General features: G+C 40.1%; 1 protein-coding gene across 3 annotated transcripts in view; it reads right to left on the bottom strand.

Annotated features, from left to right (window-relative positions):
• Positions 1-9946: 9946 nt before the first annotated feature.
• brf1a (BRF1 RNA polymerase III transcription initiation factor subunit a) overlaps positions 9947-18985 on the bottom strand; it is a 129334-nt gene continuing 120295 nt past the window's right edge. For all 3 annotated transcript variants that reach the window (XM_044166777.1, XM_044166778.1, XM_044166779.1), the window contains 2 exons: positions 14208-14367; positions 9947-11237 (listed from right to left, as the gene is read on the bottom strand). In XM_044166777.1, the coding sequence (XP_044022712.1) occupies positions 11200-11237; positions 14208-14367 (198 nt within the window). In that variant the 3' untranslated portion in view covers positions 9947-11199. The remainder of the gene's footprint in view (positions 11238-14207; positions 14368-18985) is intronic.

Genomic DNA, 18985 nt, shown 5'->3' with positions numbered 1-18985 from the left:
TCTCACTGTAAATCTGCTGCCTGTCATATGTTTGTGTCCCGCTGCTCTTTGCATGTGAGGTCCTGTTATTCCTGAATCACATCCTGTACGTGTCCTGAATGCATTTACACTCGTCATACTCGTTATATCCAGATAAAATCCAGATTAAATTTAAATGCTTTCATTTACACTTGTGTGCACCACATACTGTATCTGCATCTCCATTAACCCAATAAAACATCTGATTACCTCCAATTTGGTGCTCCTGCTTGATTCAGATGTGCGTATGACCCAATGCAGTCCGCACTCCAACTATTTGCCAAGTTCCAAAAACGTTAATACCGGGCTGAACTAGTTTGAAAAGTTCCATTTTTTTAATTACATGTAACCGTTGTGTAAACAGCATTTAAGTTACTATATTTCAACTTGTATTTGTGACCTGCTGTACATTGAAATATAGTCAATTAAGGCTGTTCAAACACCAGCTATATGTAACCTAGATCTCTAAAAAACTTTACTTTTCAATCCTTTTTAACCAGATGTCTAGACGTCTTTTTGCCTGCAAATCACCAAATCGATGTTTGCTGCGTGCACAAATCAGATCCCCATTGACTTTACTTCATGCTGTTTTCGTCTTGGCTCACTCATGCACTTTCAAATATGTTTAGACTGGTTCGACATGTCTCTGAATGTGTGTACATTGTGTTTGAGTCATGCACATACATGTGTTAGCCCATTTGTGTGTGTATGAGTCAGGTTGTGTGAAAGATTAACACTTAGCGTCTGTATATGCAAATGTGTTCATGTGTCAGCTTTATACGTGTGTGTGTGTGTGTGTGTGTGTGCGTGCGTGTGTGTGCGTGCGTGTGTGTGCGTGCGTGTGTGTGATGGCTGTCATGGGAGTTGTCCCCACAGATGGGGGTTCAGTTATTCCTTAATGAATTCAATTACAGAGATGGGACCATACATCAAAACAGAGCTCTGAGCTGAGCACCAAACTCATCTGTGGTCACAGAGAAACAATTTGGAGCCTCCCGCTCCTCCTCCGCGCGTTTACTGAGTCACGCACCGAGCCAAAAAACGTCCGGGATTTATGTTTGTGAACCGGGGGACGACAGGAGCTCGGCGCTCCGCGGCGGCAGATTCAGCTCGGCTGTGGAGCCGTCCGGCCTCTTGGCTCCGCAGCCAAGACTAATTTCTTCATTTTCTACGCCGTTCAGACTGATTTGGTTCAGCACTCTGTCTCTGTAGCACTCAGCAGTGAGCAGAGGACAGTTTTTCAGCGTCGCGTGGTGGCATTTTCCCAGCCACATTTCTGAGAAGATGCAAACGTTGTCTGCAGTGGCCAGGGCCAGTTCCACATTATGCGTCTATTTTTTGTAAGTACTGCGGTGGTGGTGGCCTATTCTCGCTCAGATACAACTGCCAAACTGACATATTGTTACACAAAATTACCAAACTGTAACTTTCCAAACTGCTCCTCAGAGCAGCAGTAACTCATTGTTGCATTCAGTAAATGCAGAACCATCTGGGCTGTTTAATGAAAGTTTAATCTAAACAATACAGATTAGAAAATAAATAAATGAATAGAAGAACAATTCAAATACTGCCTTGGACGTTTGACTCAAAACAGTGAGAACTTAAGCCCTGACCTGGATTTGAACAGAACTTCTCATTTTTAAAGGCTCCATTTAAGTTGCTGTTTCTGGGTTTTAGACAGCTTTATAAGCAAAATCTTTAAATACACCACAGGTTTCATGTTATTGTAATGTTCAGTATTCAGAGGCCTCAAAGACTTCCATCTAGACCTGCAATTTACAGTTTATGGATAAAACGTTCCTTGACTTGGACTTTCGATGGCAGCGAGGTACCATGCAACGCACTGGTCTGACCAGTGGGAGCAATTTGGGGTTCAGTGTCTTGCCCAGGGACACAGCTGCCCCTGGTAGATTACTTTGTAACATGAACGCCGTATTTCTACTGTTTACATCATGATCGTCAAGATGAAGTTAAAATAGTTGCTGCTGTGATATCGCTCCTATCTAAAACCAGGAGACTTGGAAGAAGTCATGCATTTTAAGATGGTTACCCTGATCCTAGCCCTGTAATCACACCAGATAAATGGAATTGAAGCCTAAATTATGTATTTTTATTGTGGTAAATATTTGATACATAGATATAAACAAACTATGTAGGCATTGTAGCTAATTATTTATAATAATTATTATTATTATTGTTAGAAAATAGTGATTTGATTGTGGCCCATAAATGCTACCTATTAATCAGGTGACGTGATGGCCAATATTTAAATTAGGGGACCCAAGAGAACGTTAGAGGCGACAGAAAGTTGTCGTCTTAACTTTACTGCTTACCTTACACTCCTCACCCGGGCTTACACCATCGCTTGCTGAAAGCTCAGTTTTCCTTGTCCACACTAAATGCCATTTATTCACTCTGGAGACAATTTCAAAAAGCTCCATTTTCGGAAGAGAAAAATGCCAGATTTGTAAGGACGAGTGTGGACGCAGTCTGAATAAGGGCCTTTAAACTAAGTGCTCTTCAGATCATCAAACATCACAGTGCAACATTTTTTTCATTTCCCCCCCCACTCTTTAGATCATTTACGTAAAGCTCCATGAGAAAAATGCTGGCTTAGTAAGGACAGAGGGCCAAATCAGAGAGAAAAGATGTGTTTTCAAATGTAGTCAGCTTTGTGTGCATGTCTGAAGTACAGAAGTTAGTGGAACAGAAGCCAGCGAGGAGAGGGCGCAGACTGCGGCTGTACAGTCGATGATGGGAAACGATGATAAGTTTTGCTCTAAAACAAGTCTTCAGTCTATTCCACTTTTAAACCTGATGGCTCCCACTGGACTATTGTTACCGTCTTTGTATATCCAGTGTAGGAATACCTCAAACCCCCCCCCCCCCAACCTGTGAGGAGCATTCATCCTGATGACGGCAGAGAAATCAGGCACCCAGGGCAACACAATGGACGCCGTCGCCTGCAGTGGAGGGAAGGTTAGCAAGGAGCCCGACTACAAAATAGAGCGAGAGGGTGAGAGAATCCCTCTAAGCTAAAGTCCCGGGAAATAATTGGGGTGAGGAAGGCAACTGGGAGGGGGGCTGTGGTGTTTGGGGAGGGATGCGGATCAGTGCGGGGTGAGTTTGATGTGCTGATGCAGGAAAACGCAGTGCGGAGAAGGAAGAGGGGGAGGAGAGGGGAGGAGAGTTTGAGGGCAGGCAGGGTGGGATTATTAGGAAAATGGCTCTGGCAAGAAACGAGGCAGCCTGGTCTGGGCCTGGGAAAAGAAAAGAGTCTGTGTGTGTCCTGTACTTCTGTCTTTGTGAGGACCAATTTCAGTTTTAGACCTTGAGAGTCCGGACATTTTTGGAAGCGCAGATATAGTTTTGGAAACTGAGGATATTTGTAACAGATGAGGGTATTTTGAAAAGTGAGGCCATTTTGGACAGATAGTTTTTAAAAAAACAAGAAAAAAATGTTAAAAGTTTGGACAGTTTTTGAAAGTGTGGACATTTGTGGTTTTAGTGTAGTGAGTGGGCACAGGTTTGGAAAATTAGGATATTTGTTTTAAGAGAGGACATGCTATACTTCCAAGACACAAGACAGGAAGACATCATTAGATCAATTTCACATGCACTTACATCTGTAATGGTACTTTTAATCTCTTCCTGTATAATAATAATAAATGAAAAACATTTTTGAATGAAGGGAAAAGAAAACAGGGGAGTAAGGATGGAAAGAGTGACAGTGGAAAGAAGGAAGGTAGGAATAAATCAAAAGAAAAACTGGATATTTAAGAAGAGAAAAATTAAAGACAACATAGGAAAGCAAATGATGGAGGGATAATAGAGTGCAGGAAAGAGAGGAAGGAGTGATGTTAAAGGTCTGGTCACACCAGACCTTTAACATCCCTCATTTAAAACCATTTTGTGGCTAAATTAATGAATTTCAGTGGAATCGCCGCCATCAGTGGATCCACTTGTGAGGTTCAACTTTGACAGGCTGATTTGCGCTGTTGACCAACAGCAAGCCGCCCACACAGTGCTGACCTTTGAGGGAACGGAGAGCTGGAGAGTCCAAAATGGAGGAAGCTATTGTAGCTTATTAGCTGTGTCACCGTCCACTTTTATTTAACCTCCTCTGCTGGAGTAAAAAACTGCTCCACAAAGGAGGCATGGTTTTTAGACAGCTGTGAGACAGGAGTCGATGGTACAAATGTGTCTTTTGAATAAACTGCGTGACCTTATTGTCCCATTAGCGACTGAACTAACGAGCTTGCTAACTGTCAATAGTTTAGTTTATTCAATAATTCTTTATTGAATGAAATGATGTGAAAACAAAATGCCAGTCAGGAGAAAATAGAAAAAAGCTGAGATAGCTATTGTGATTGATTAGCGCTAGCCTGTTCCTGCCTTGTTAGCGTGTTAGCTGTTAGTCTGCCAGCTATAGCAGTTCACGAACTAGCCCTGCGAGTAGTCATTATGTCCCCTATTCGCTTAGACGCACAGATGAATATTTCTGCGTCACACTATCTGGTGCGACCGGGCCTTAGAGATCAAATGAGGATAAATTATTGGAGGGGAAAAGTAGGACAAAGTGCCAAATCAGAAACTGATGGCAGAAAGGGACTAGAAAATGGAGGGATGCTGGGAAAAGAAAAAGAGGGATGACAGTTGGGTGGACAGTTGGAGGTGAAGGTTAAGAGGAGAGAAAGAAGGTAGCGAAGGATGGAGGGAAAGAAAGACAAGAGAAAACACCTCAGGACAAAATAACTGCTTGTACTTCTTTCTTTGTAGTGACGGAAACAGGAGGAGAGGAAGTTAAGGGAAGGAGGAAGAGGAGAAGGACTCGCTTCTCTTTTTAAATCCTCAGTATTTCCTTAGAGTCACGCTTGAAGCCAAAAAAAAAAAAATCTGGCTCAGCTTGAAAACCATGCTACTCCTGTTTAATCAACTTGCATAAAGGACATTTTTCACAGATGGGGGAACCCTTTCGCCTGTGGCTCTCGCTCACTGAGGAAGGGCGGCAAGGTCGCAAACGCTGCAAAAGTAAACAGCCAACTTAATTTTAATTCCTCCTCCCTCCGTCCTTCCCTTGGCTGCACTGTAAAGGTTACAGTAAAAGTTTGGTGTCGAAGGAAGATTAAGTTTCAGTAAAACTTGAAGTGTTTTTTTTTGGGGGGATACGGAAAAGCTCCGTAGGTGCAGTCAGCCCTCGAGGGGGAAAGGCAAGCAGGCGAGAAGGGGTGGGTGGAAAACTGAGAGGGGGCCTTAGAAAGCTGACCTGACAGCACAATTACATAGCATCATAAAGCATGAAATTATTTTCCGGGCTGTGTTAGGAGAAAAGTCAACCTGAAAAGGAACACTAGTGGAGGGTCATCCAGAGTGTAATTTAATAGTTTTCTCAAATCTTTCTCTTCCAAAAGGCCCGAGGAGTCGTTCTGTTTCAAGTCGGGTTCAGATGTTGGCGGGTATGAAGGGACATAATTCCCTGAGACAGCTCAAGGCTTACGCGTGACATTTTCACGCCGTCTAATAATCTGTTAATAGGAATAATTTAGCCGCACTTCAAATGAGCCGGTCATGCTAATTGAATCTTGGGATTTCTTATATGTTTTAAAACAGGGTCCTTAAACAGTCTGACTTTTCCATGAGCGGAATTTAACATGGGACAGTTAAAGGTTAGGCGATATTAAAAGATGAGCCTCAGTTAGTGTTCCATATTTAGTAAACGGTCTTCATTATTTAAAAGAAGGTTACAGTTGAAGTCAGCTGGACAAAATTAAAACAAATGATGGCACCTTTTGACGGAGCAGGTAGTCCTTGTAGATTTTACCCAGTTTCCCCACTTTGGTCATTAAACTTTCATCAGATCTCATCTAATCTTTTTCCAAACTGATATATACTGCAAATTAACTTGTCAGCTATAAAATATAGTTGCTCCTAATATTTAAAAGTATTACAGCTTTAATGTTCAAATTGAGGAATGTGCAGCTGTCCAAACTACCGACATTATCTTCATAAAACTGGATCAATGCATCGAACATAGACATCAGCAACATCTTGATACAGAATTTAGCGATGAACTGTTAATTTCCAAAAAGTTCAAATTCTGGTTTTTTTTAGAAAACTTAGTCTTTGACAGTATTTAATGATGAACTTTAGTTTAAAGGCTTTCAACAGTTCAATGATGTTCTAATTTTGTACCATTCGTCATTTTCTAAGTATTGGTGTCACAATTTTCACATAATCAAAAGCTGATTTAAGCATCTCAGATCTTCAGCTCACACCCGGGTCGAGACACTTCCATGATTCTTTAAACCTTTAACTCCTTAAACTGGTTCAGCAGCAGACCTGGACATCCAAAACTCGATTACTAGGAAAGAATATAAATTCAACATGCAGAACCTTTATAAATTTGGGGACTTTAATCGTTTTCCATAAATTTAGCAGTTTGTCAGTGACCGCAGTAATCCTTTTTAATGCAGCAGCCCCACACTGACGGAGCAGACGGTGTAAATATGAAGACTTCAGTCCAAAATGAGATGTCAACCACCTGAGAGAAGAAACGGACACCTTTTCTCTGAGACAGACTGCTGGTTTAAAAAGTACAGCTGCTGAACTACTGATGAAGTCTTACACAACATTTTCAAAGTAGAAAAATAAAATTAATATTAGGTAGCAATTCTTTTTGTAAACGGTAGTTCGAATTGCATCTGCTCACATCTCTATTGATAAAAATTTGACATAAAATAAAGTGTGTGAAACACTGATCTTAAATCCTATTAATTCCACAGCACAGTAAAACATTGTGGTCTCGAATGGCTGTCCAATTTAAATACATAACAGTCAAACTGCTTTAAGTGAAAATTTGAACCAGTCAGACAGCAGGTGAACTTCTTAGCAGCAGAATTAGCATTGATGTCAGATGTAACATAACAAAAACACAGCTAACTCTGATAGAGTGCAGGTGACATCCATTAAACTTAGAAAAATGGTACAATACTGAGCAGCGTTGTGCTCGGTGCTGCCACTGATGACCAGAGGCTATATTTTAATCTTCCAAAGGCCGGGCAAAACGGTCATCTGCTCACTTTAAAAATTAAAACATTTACAGTGTTTCAAACCCAAAGTGGCTCAGAGGGATCAAACACATTCAGGTGTGTCATTGAAGAAATACTCTTAGTCAGCACTTATGTATTGTAAATGTATTTGTTGCTTTTGGAGGTACTTTTGATGATTTCTGACAGAACATATACAGTGTTGGTTTGATGTACTGTTGATATGATTTTGAGGCTCAGAGGTGTGCCCTTTTACATCCAGTTGGTTGTAACCACACCTGTGGGTGGGACTGAGATTATTGCTTCAGTGACAATGAGTTCAGTTCTTTGGTACTAATTTTGGGCTCGAAACATTGTACGTTTACTGATATTAGAAAAAAAATGTAAAAAGCAAAAAATAGTTTTGGGAGATAGAAATGTTTTTCACATTGAATGTCAATGGTCTAAGGAGTCGTATGCAGTGCAGATTGTAAAGCCAATTTAGGTCAACTAGTGATGTGATTTTGGGCTATATAAATTGACTTGTCAGAAGCTATATTGCAAGAGAGAGACAACATCAGTATTGCATTATTATAGCTGTGAAAACTGTTAAGCTGTATTCTATTTAGGGTAATAATTAAATTTAATCTAAGCCAAAAAGTTAAATGCGGGTACTGATTTTGCAACACCAAGTTGTCAATATCTTTATATAATGTGTGTGACACCAAAGTCAACAATTTCCCTGGCTTTATTTGGCAATTTAAGTGATTCTGATGACATTAAATCCAGTATGTGTGGGATTTGAACATTTCGGACTTGGTGACTCCTTGTGTAGGAGTAGATTCACAAAAGACATTGTTGCAGACAGCTGATATATGCTGATCATCCCCCTGTGGATCTGACCTGGGGAGACTGACATCAAAGCAGCACATAGACTGCACCAGTTTTCCCTGCTATTGTCTCATTTTTCTGCTTACAAACACTTGCGGCATCAAAAGAGACTATAGTCACATAAAGATTCCATAAATGGGGCTTTAACAAAGGCCTGAATGTCCCAAAGAATTGCTAAAGAAAGATTTTGTGTCTTGACTAGTGCTCAAACAATAATGTTGTAACTCTTGCAGCTTTTAAGGAACTGTTTGCCCCAACAAGAAAAATCATTGCGTGTAAAGGCTCAGCATTCATCATCTTACGCAAGTGCCTCCTCAGGTTCAGATTTCCTCCCACTCTGAGGAGTGACTCATCTTTCTATAGAAATCTCTTCACACACACCCGGAGACACCTAATATCTCTGGAAACAGCAATACCTGCAGAAAACTAATACTGTACGGGCGGTAAATGATCCAGCAATACCAGTGAAACATCTTACCTGATCAAAAGCATTGCTGGTGATGGTAGATGGTGTCAGGTCACAAATAGACTTGATGCTGTTGTCTGTCGCGAATAGTTCAGGCTGAGTTCAATTCTACACAGAGATGATGAAAAGAAGACTGAAAAAATAAGTACAAACTTGTGGGTGGAACAAAGAAACCTAAAAAGGGATTTTTTGGGGACCTCACCCCAAAAGAACAAAAGGAGAAAAAAAAACACAAACTTGATAGAAACAGGTGGACTGAGTTAAAAGCACCAAGTGAGCACAAGATAATTATATTCATGTAACAAAATCATTAAACAACATGAAAGACAAACTAAATAGTTTAATTAGTTAGATACTTGGACACGAGTATCCATCCACAGCTGGATTTAAGTCTTAAGTTTTTTGAGATAAGTCCAAGTCGAACCTCAAATAAGTTGAGAGTAAGTCCAAGCAAAGTCTCAAGTCTTTCGAGAAAAGGGGTGCCCTGGTGGCCTAGGCACTAATGCACCGATCTTGAACCACAACGTCCCGGGTTCAAGTCCGGGCGGCAACCTTTGTACATCTGCAAGTAAGTTCAGAGTAAGTCAAAGTCAGGTCTCAGTCGTTCAAGTCAAGTGATTTTTTTAATTCAATGTCAGAGTCCTAACGCAGGGATTCCACTAGACACGGCTCTACGTCGTCACATCTGCGAGCTGGTTTTGTTCCGGCTCTGTTCCAAGCGGCTTCATACCTCACCGGTTTCAGAAGCAGAGCGGTTTGCCTGCCGATGTTGTTGACTTGTTGATTTGGTCCTTTTTCCTTGACTTTTGTGCTTCTACCATGGGTAATTAGGCTACGTAGTTTATATTTTTGTCTGTTTTATGTTGATATTTGCCCGGGAGTCTGCACAGGGTGTTTTATTTAAAATACAAAAATAGACTAGACGCTTGTGAAACGCGCTGCAGCGCGTCTGGTGGGATCACAAGCATTGTCTAGAATGGCCGCGATCAGCTCCAGCGGCTGCATCGCAGCCGTACCCGGTGGAATCCCGGGCTAAGTCGACATCAGTTGAGACATGTCAAGTCTTCATAAGCAATTTGCAAGTCACATGCAAGTCGATCAGGTCCTAATACTGGCAATTAAAATGCCCAGACATTTAAACATTTTCCTTTCAGCAGCTGTGTTAATCATGGTTTCTGCATAGCTGAGATCAGAATGTTACCAGGTATTATTATTCTTTATTCTTTCTATTATAAAAGCTCTGTAATGCAGATTCAGCTGATAATTCTCTGCAGGTTCATCACTATCAGAGATACCTTTCACATTATTTTCACATTGTCATTTGCTCAAAAATATCGATTGTAGCTGCTTTAAATCTGCATTTTTTTTTATCGTGAAGAACGTTAACTGCTCTTAGTAACTGCTACTACAGCTTCTGTATCTACTGAAAACGTTGCACTGTCAATCGCTACTGATTGGTTACGGTAAAATAACAGGCTTCATGTTCAAAGACGGTTACACATTATTTCGTTAAACATTAAAAACAGAAAACACGCACATTTTTTTCCTCATTTAGTGAAATCTTTAGTGTAGCAGCAAATGCACACAACAATATGCAGATGCAACATCATGACTTGTAGCAGCAACACAGAGGCAGTCGAGGTTAATCAAGACACCTCATTAAATACTGTTGTGTGGACACAGTAAAAAGGCCACAATCTATTTCACCTCCCAAGTATAATTTTTCAACACAAAAATCATAAAAGCTTAAATACAAAATAGATCTATTCTCTGATTGGGCTCCCTCATCCATCTGGAAAATATAATATTGCAGAGAATGTATTTACATCCTGGCTTTAAACGCCTATGTGGCCTGTGACAGAACATTTTGAATAATATTTAACATAAATGACAAAATCTCATAAATTAATCATAAAAATCAATTCCATCAAAAAAAAAAAAAAAAACAATTAAGAAAAGCCCAAACCCAATTAACAGCAACATAAAAACTAATCAAACCATCATATTCCCTATAGTAACTTGATCTGGAATTAAAATCTCACTATGTTTGGATTTAATAACATCTCAGCAAACATTGGCACACATTGTTCGAAGGCAACCTCATTGTAATACTTTGGCTTAAGCAGAGCATGTGTTGGTCTACTAATCACCTAAGGCATTAATAAATATTGATCTGAGCTGTGAGATTGTTTGAAGATCAACCTCATCTGAACCAGAAGTGACAGGAAAATACATTCTGTACTTTGCAAATACTGATAATGATGATTGATCTCACGCTACCTGATTGTTAGATGCTCGTCTTTAAGTACATGTCATTATAGTGTAATAGATTTGAGACAGAATTAGTTGTCAGGAAGTGCTTGAGGAAGTCACATGCTGTTAAATACTTGAGTGTTATGAATGCAAAAGGCAAGTTAAAGGATGATACGTTTTGCGTTTTGTTTGGCATTTCTTTTTGCTACATTACACCTCGGTGGAAACGCTTCGACGCAGAGGGGACACGGTTGTTAAAATGAAAAAAATCATCCTGAAGACTAATTTCTTCAGCATTTGCACTTCACCATCTCTGTCAGCATCCTCCAAGTTTAGTCCAGTTTGGATGCCAAATGGGACAAGGAGTGCGATTTTTCCAACTTTTGTTTTCTTGCACGTCTCCCCATTTATTCCTGATGGGAATTCCTCATTCCTCCCATCTGTAGCTGCAGCCATGTTGTGTCCCTGGTAGTAAACATTTGATACACTGAAGGATTCAAAATTGTCCGTACTAGTTGGGGAATAATAACCCGGGGAGGACCACTGCTAGAATCCATCGTCGTAATCTCCATCACAGCCATAATCTGGAGGGTGAGAGACACAGAGGGTGGGATTAGATACACACTTTATTCATTGAAGAAAGAATGATGAGTTGGTGTTAAATTGTAATCTGTGGTTAGGAACCGTCCACAGAAATAGGTTGGTAAAAATGTAGATGTCAGAAAGTGGAGCTGAGTAATGAAAAATATTGCCACAATGAGCTTTGTCAGATTATTCTCGTTATGTCTCGTTATTCCAGTGGTAGAAGTATTCAGATCCTTTACTTAAGTAACATTTAGTATCAGCAAAATATACTTAAACTATCAAACGTAAAAGTCGTCCCTGTGCAGTAAAACGCTCCTGTCAGTGTTTTATTATATCTGATGTTTCTGGATTCATATTCCTGCTGCATTAATGTGTGTGTTGCATTTTACTGCTGCAGATGTTTAAGGTTGAGCTCATTTTAACTACTTTATATACTGTTGGGTAGTTTAATCTACAGCAATGCATCATGGTCTATAAGATCATCATATGTTTGTAGCATCGCTGTCCTGTGAGAACCACGTATCTCTAAAAAGTCGACTTTTCATGAGCTGAGAAAAACAGCCTGTTTTCAGCTCTGTGACGATGCATTTTCCAGCTGATCCGAGGGGGGGTTAAATAGGTTATTTAGCTGAAGAAGTTGGAGAATTTTCTCAACACAAAGGGACACTTCATCCTTCAGTTTATCACAAACATTCACATTCAAAATCACCCAATTTGGAGATAGGGGATGAAAAATTGTAATCTGAAAAGTAACTAAAGCTGTCAGACAAATGCAGTGGAGTAAAAAGTACAATATTTGCCTCTGAGATGTAGTGGAGTAGAAGTATAAAGATGCATAAAAGGGAAATACTCAAGTAAAGTGCAAGTACCTAAGAATTTGCACTTTGAGTAGATGTACTTCGTTACGTTCCACCACTGAGTTATTCATATATTTACCAAACGGGGTTCTGCATGCAGCTATTATGTTGAACACAGTTGGAACCCAAATTCAGCCACTTTCACATCTAAATGAATAGCTGTCTTGTTTTCCAGTGACTTTGATTCATTTTCTCTACTGCACTTTATTTCCTTAATTAAATTTAGGGAACTCTATTACTGCTATATTTCTTTTTTATATTTTGGTCTAGCTTATTTATTTAGTTTTACTTGCATTTAATAGTTCTAATTATTTTTATGTAAAGCACTTTGAATTGCCTCATTATTTATCCAACTGTTTGGTTTAATTTGTGAATGTTTAAAAAAAGTTTGTTTTTTTTTTGGTATCAGTACCAAAACAAAAGTGCTCTTTTGGTACCATTTTTCAAAAAAATACTCTACGGAAGTGAGCTTGCGACTGAAAGGTCACCAGTGTCACTCAAACACTGATAAATGTGAGAAAAGTGAGCGAGAGATGCTATAAGAGCCCAAAAACTTGATTTAATGGACGGCTCCTGTGTGCGACTGTGAGTGGAACTGCATGTACTTGAAACAAGGTGTCGCAGGAGAAAAGTAAACATGCTCCGTTTCCAGACACACTCTGTGCTGTGTGACTTCATGAAGAGCAACAACAGGTCAGACTAGTAAAAAGTGTCACTTCACTCTCTGCAGGACGAACAGTGAGCCCGTCCGTCAACCGACTGGCTCTGCTTTAATCTCCAGTGTCGGCAGGTGTCCGTTCGCTCAACTGTCCTCGAGTCTAACAGCTCCAAAGGTGCTGCTCTAAGGCTGACCTTGACCTTTGACCTCACTGTGGAGGGGGCAAAGAGTAGAAACAAAGAGTTTCCCTACAGGAATCAATTAAGTAGCTCAGGACTTTTTATTGCGAGTCAGGGACCTTAAAGTTTAACAGCCAGAGACGGAAAGTGAAGAAATGTATTCTTCCAGAGGGCTCATTAAAACATAGCAGGAGTCCGAGCCGAAACAGAGCCGTGACCCAGAGTGGCAGATTCATTAGAAAAGGGATTCTAACTATTTCACGGTGCAGACACAGTGTGCCTGACTGAGAAGTGACAAAGCAGTCTGCCACCGTTAATGTCAATTAAATCCAAATGCTGAAATCATCAAGTCATTGAGCCTGAAAATACCTGTTTTCTTTAAATTAAAGAATCTGCCACTGTGGTAAGATTATTTCAGCCGATACAAAACTAATTAACAAAAAACTATTTCTAGAGTCAAGTTTCATTTTTCTTGACTGTTGTGCAGCAGTCTTCCTGATTCTGTCTTGTTTCAAGAAACAAACCAAACAATTCATTGATAATCTACCAACCAACCAGTCAAATATTTACAGGTATCTGCTACTCCGATGTGAGGATTTGTAGCTTCTACAGCCAATTAGGTTCTACATTTACATTTAGACTCAAAATTTTACTTATGTTCAAATAGTTACATTTTACACTCACTTTTAGTTTGTATTGTCTCGTATTGTGTTTAGGACAAAATAACCACCAATTTGAAGACTGACTGATTGAATGGTCCCAATCAAAAAAATCAACAGATTCTAATGAAAATAATCACAATTTGCAGCTCAGCCTGACACTGTTGATTTGTTGTGCAAATAGGTTGAAATAATCTACACTGTCAATTTCTTTTTAAATCATAGAAAAGATGACTTGATAAGTTGTAGGCTTTTTGCAGTGTGGACATGTCACTGTACTGTTATGTATATACAGATTCTGTTGACAATAGCTCAGTGTGGTTGAAATGTTACTTTCAGATGTCAAAAAGGCTGAATGTTGTAATCTGTAGCTTCAGCTGACACCTTTTGGGTCTGCAGAAAATCTGTTAGGTGTGTTACACCACTGTACTGTTTGGGAATAATTGGAATAATGCTTTGCCTAATTGTTTGTGTAATTACTTACATACCATAATACATTTAAATTTCATTATAAGACAATATACGAGTGATGGATAGAAATCTGATTAACCAAACTGCCAGTAGCACCGACAAACATCTCGTACTGCAGGTTAAACAAAACACTGTTTCAACTGACCGTTGCCGCCCAACATCTCCATGGCGCTGACACAAGTCTCCTCTTCCTCCTCCTCTTCCTCCTCAGCAGCTGCATCATCATAGAGGACCGGCCCACTCTCCACCACCACTCCGCTGGCGGGGGCCCCCACAGGCACCGGCAGGGGGTTGGAATTGGCAATCTGAGCAAACAGGAAATATTGTTGGTCATAAGCAGGCGTGTGTTGCTCAGTATTTTTAATATTTTCCTCTGCGTGACACACGAGGTTCCCTCCAGGGAAATCTAGGCTAGATCTGATCTCATATGCCCCACTTCCTTTAAAATGATAAAAAATAATAAACAGTAGTATGGTAGTGATAGTGTGTGGTGTGAGCTGTAGGGCAGGTGGAGGGCACACAGGGTAGTGAGGACATATTTCATCTGCCCCAGCATCATCACATATGACTAAACAGGGCATCAGAGCGTGACCACAGCCTTTATTATCTTATATTACATTATCTAATTTGGGATTCTACTTTTGAAAATCTGCATAGTCTACAGTGTACTCTGTATCGTACGAAAGGGTCAGAAAATAACCAGAGCCTCGGGGCAAAACTACCCTTCAGACTTCATAAAAAGCCTGTGAAATTAAAAATGAAGGGGTGAGGGTGAGCGTGGGGGCAAAAATGTAATTAGAGTGCCCTTTTTTTGAGATTTAGCTGGTTCACATTGTCTTAGTTGAGCTGTCAAATGTTCATGCAGGAATGTGACGACTTTCCCCCCGTGGGCAACTGCAGGTGATTCAAGTGAGCCTGTAGCCAGGAGTCTTTCCAGTTGCATGCTGGGACAAAAATGGAGCCGTTCATGATCAGAAAACAAGCCGCCTGAAACAGAAAGAAATGCTGGCAGCACGTCAGCAGCAGTAACAAAAACAACTGGTATAATAAAAAGTCAGAGGACAGAGAGGGAATCATTTTCCAGCAGTGGAAACAACGATAAAACAAATGTCAGAGGTACAACTTCAGAGTTAGGGTTATGGGAATGTTCCATTTCATATTTTAGTACATTTTCCCACAAAATGACCACAGTTCCACCAAATGCGCACTAATATGAAAAATGGCCAAACCAAAATAGGTGACAACTTGACCATAAAGTTAGTTTGGGGTCAGTTTTACGCATGGCTAGCGCTACTAGTGAGAGTTAAATGTTAAGTAGCAACTGTTACAAGTTCTGTTACTAAGGAAACCTACAGTTTAAAAAAGGTCTAACTTTCTTAACTTAAGCTATAAAGAAAAAACAGTTGTACCGGCAGGGACACAGTAGTGCACAGAAGCCGTTTCCCTGGTAGAGCACCTGGCGTTGACTCGCAGAGCGCAGGCGGAGTGTCGCTCCCCGTTTGACAAGACCTTACTAGAGTTGTGAAGCAGGAGGAGCTGCTGGTTCTGGAATTATTTTTCCCATTCTGACATCGTCACTGTTCATTAACATGCATCACACCGGCACATACGGGTACTTCGCAAAACGTCATGGCTGCGCCCCCTTTTGGTGGATCGAAAAACCGAATAATTTAATAGATGTCAAAATTGTAATCCAAAACACACGTCTAATTGCATTGGCAAGTTTGAATACATTCCTTTCGCATTAAACAACCTTTGTTTTATTGACATGTCTAATAATGATTTTGTGACCTTGCCTGAACCTGAGCGTCCCTGATACCTTGATAAATTAAGGTTGATCGGCTCGGTCAGCCGTCATGCTCCTTCAGTCTTCTCCCGTCCCAACACAGCGGCCAGACATTGCTTATCCGAACTTGATGACGTGACGCCGGTCTGATGTACAGAAACACAGGAGTCTCCTGGATAATGTAACAATACTACAGGTTTATGGACTGACTATCTGTTTTAATTTTTGTACTCACCAAAGTAATTGCTAATATCTGGGACCATGGTGACATTGCCAAAAAAGGTCTAACGGGACAACAAGCATGAGCAATCAGACGATCATAAAGGTTGTAAACAAGCCGACAAGTTTAGGCAGATTATCTAAACCACTTTAATTGGACGTCAAACTGAAAGGGAGCGCACCTGAAATGTTGGCATTAGTCCCACATTGCACAGAAAAATCACGAGTGCACACAACTGCGGCAAGTACAGAAGGTCAAAGTTGAACCAGGAAGTGGGACTGTAACCTGTGTTACTCCATTCGCCTTTGTTTTAGCTTCAAAATAAGTTCGGCTAACCTGGAGGTTTGTTTACAGCCTGTCTGATCGTCTGACTGCTCTTATTTTCTTCCCACGTTGGAACTATTTTTAGCGATGTCACTGTGTTCCCAAATCTGAGCAATCAACTTGGTGAATGCAATGTTATTATTACTGATAGAACCGATGCTATGAAAATAAAACCCAATTTGTAATAAGATGTAAGTTTTTAAGTAAAAGAAATGGTCCTGGTTGAATCATCAGTGCAAAAGATGAACAATTGTGTTAAAACATCTATTTCTAGTCTTCCGACCACTCAAAGTGCTAATAAGTCACCTAACATTGATTTAGAATGGAGGTTAAACTGTTGACCGGATTGTTGAGGTCTGGTTATACAACTGTAACGGACACCTGTAGCCAATGTATACTTATTTCTGTTTTTAAAACTGTGCTGCTGCAGCACAAAGAAAATTTCCCCTCGGAAAACTCTCCGGTACATCTGATCCGATTCTGAAGAACGGCTTCTCAATTTCAGCCTGAGCTTTATTTATTTTGCTTAGTGATGAACTGTACAGATATCAAAAGGCAAACAAGCTATTACTCCTGGGGGGACAGGTGTGCATAGTGTGGAAGATTTCATTGTTTCCCTTCTTTTTCCTACCTGCCTTAAGCTAGAGAAACTAATAAAATATCTAAAATGAGACATCTCACTTTGTTTTTGTCTGAATGCTACAAGTCTACATTTTTGCAGAGGAAACCCATCATCTTCGGTTTTTCCACAGTGACTTAAAGGAAACCTGCATGCTACCACTTTCCTTTCAGCCAGGGCTAATTATAAAGCTGGAGGAGAAGCAGGTGGAGGGTCCACAGTGTGACAGAGAGAGATTTCTGTTCTCCTCAGCATCAGGCTGTTGGTGTCCCTGCTGGGGCCTTCCTCCTCCTGCCATCTCTCCCTCCAATCTGCCTTTCATTTCATTCTCCTTCTTCCTTTTATTTCATGTTTCCTCTATTTTCTACCCACATCCTCCTCCCTTCATTCTTCTCTCCTTTCTTCGTTCCTTTACACATTGATTCTAGTTTTGGCTCCAACTCTCCCTCATTCCTTTCCACTTTTTTGTTTTTCTGTCCTCAGATTTTGAGACACACACACACACACACACACACACACACACCCGACGATTATACAATGGAAAAATACAAATATCAAAAGCATAAAATATCCACTACAAAAACGAAGTGCTATCTTTCCCCTTAGCTGGACACCTCATTAACTGCCAGTGAACACAGGCGTCAATACGAAAACATGAGAAAAATAATTAAAAAGAAAACAGAACAGCATAAACAAACACGGTGCTCCAGACTAATTAGGAGGTGAGAGATGCTAAATGGGTCAGGATGAAGGGTGTGTGAGGAGATAAAGCTGTGGAGAAGGGCAAGCAAGATGTGTTGGTGTGAGCAACTACCCATTACTGTTCATATTTATATAGAGATCATGTTGCACTACAAATATCCTGTTGCATGTTAGAAGCAGATACTCAAACTGTGGAGTATTTACACTTTTAGCCGACTCAGTGCTTTAACGAGAGAACTGCTCGAGAACGCAACTCGAACCAACTACAGGAAACTGCTCAGAGGTTTTATGGGTGTGAGCATGTTGACATCTGATAGCCTCCAGTCACTCATGCATGGAACAACTGGCAGTACAAAATTAACAGAGCAAACCACAGTCTGGATTAATGCTCATATTCAGCCATTTCTTTAAGTGCTTTAAATGGCAAGACAACCAGAAAGTATAAATTACAGAAAACTGCAAGTTAAGTCACAGTTTCATGTCCCTGCTGTATGAAATTATGACTTTTTCCAGATATAAATCACAAGCCGCACTTTTTGTTTAGCAGCTGGTGGGTTCTGGCCACGTCCCCCTCTGACATGATGAACATCATCAATGGCCTCAATGGATTAATCAAACCAATTTCTACGATGCAAAACAAACTCAAGTCAAAACTAATCAGAGTGACAATCCAAATTTAAACAACAGCAAGATGACCGGTCTTTTACTACACAGACCAACACTTTAAAACAACAGCTAAATCTAATTTCTGGCTTCCTGTTTGTCGAAGAATTGACCCCTCTGTCGGTCTGGGACAGGTCTGCTTACTGGCAGCATTAAGTTTTTATTCAGTTTCACATATCTGGAACAAACTCCCAGAATTAAGACTTTTCTGTTTGCCACTGTATTTTATTAAGTTAAATTTGGGACTATGTATTCATCTCTTGCACCGCACTGTTGCTGCACTGCTGTTTTTATTCTATGGTTTAATCTTTAGTCTTATTCTATTTTAGCTTATTTTTATCTTCTATTTTACTTTGTTTTAATCCTTTTAAATCCTATTTGTGTGTCTTTTTATATTGCCTTGACGTTCTTTTATATCGTGTCTTAATGCCTTTCTGTCTATGTAAAGCACTTCGAAATGCCTTGTTGAAAGGTGCTATACAAATAAATTTGCCTTGCCTTGATTGGAAAGACCCTTAAGACTCTAATAACTCCAATAGCTCTAATTCTGTGTGTTTGTTCTCACACTGATGTGAACAAAATAACTAACTTTGGGTATTATCATCTTTG

Source organism: Siniperca chuatsi, linkage group LG15, assembly GCF_020085105.1.
Source record: "Siniperca chuatsi isolate FFG_IHB_CAS linkage group LG15, ASM2008510v1, whole genome shotgun sequence".
NCBI classification, from domain to species: Eukaryota; Metazoa; Chordata; class Actinopteri; order Centrarchiformes; family Sinipercidae; genus Siniperca; species Siniperca chuatsi.
Note: the sequence above shows the minus strand (reverse complement) of the source record. Positions and strands in the feature narration are given on the sequence as shown.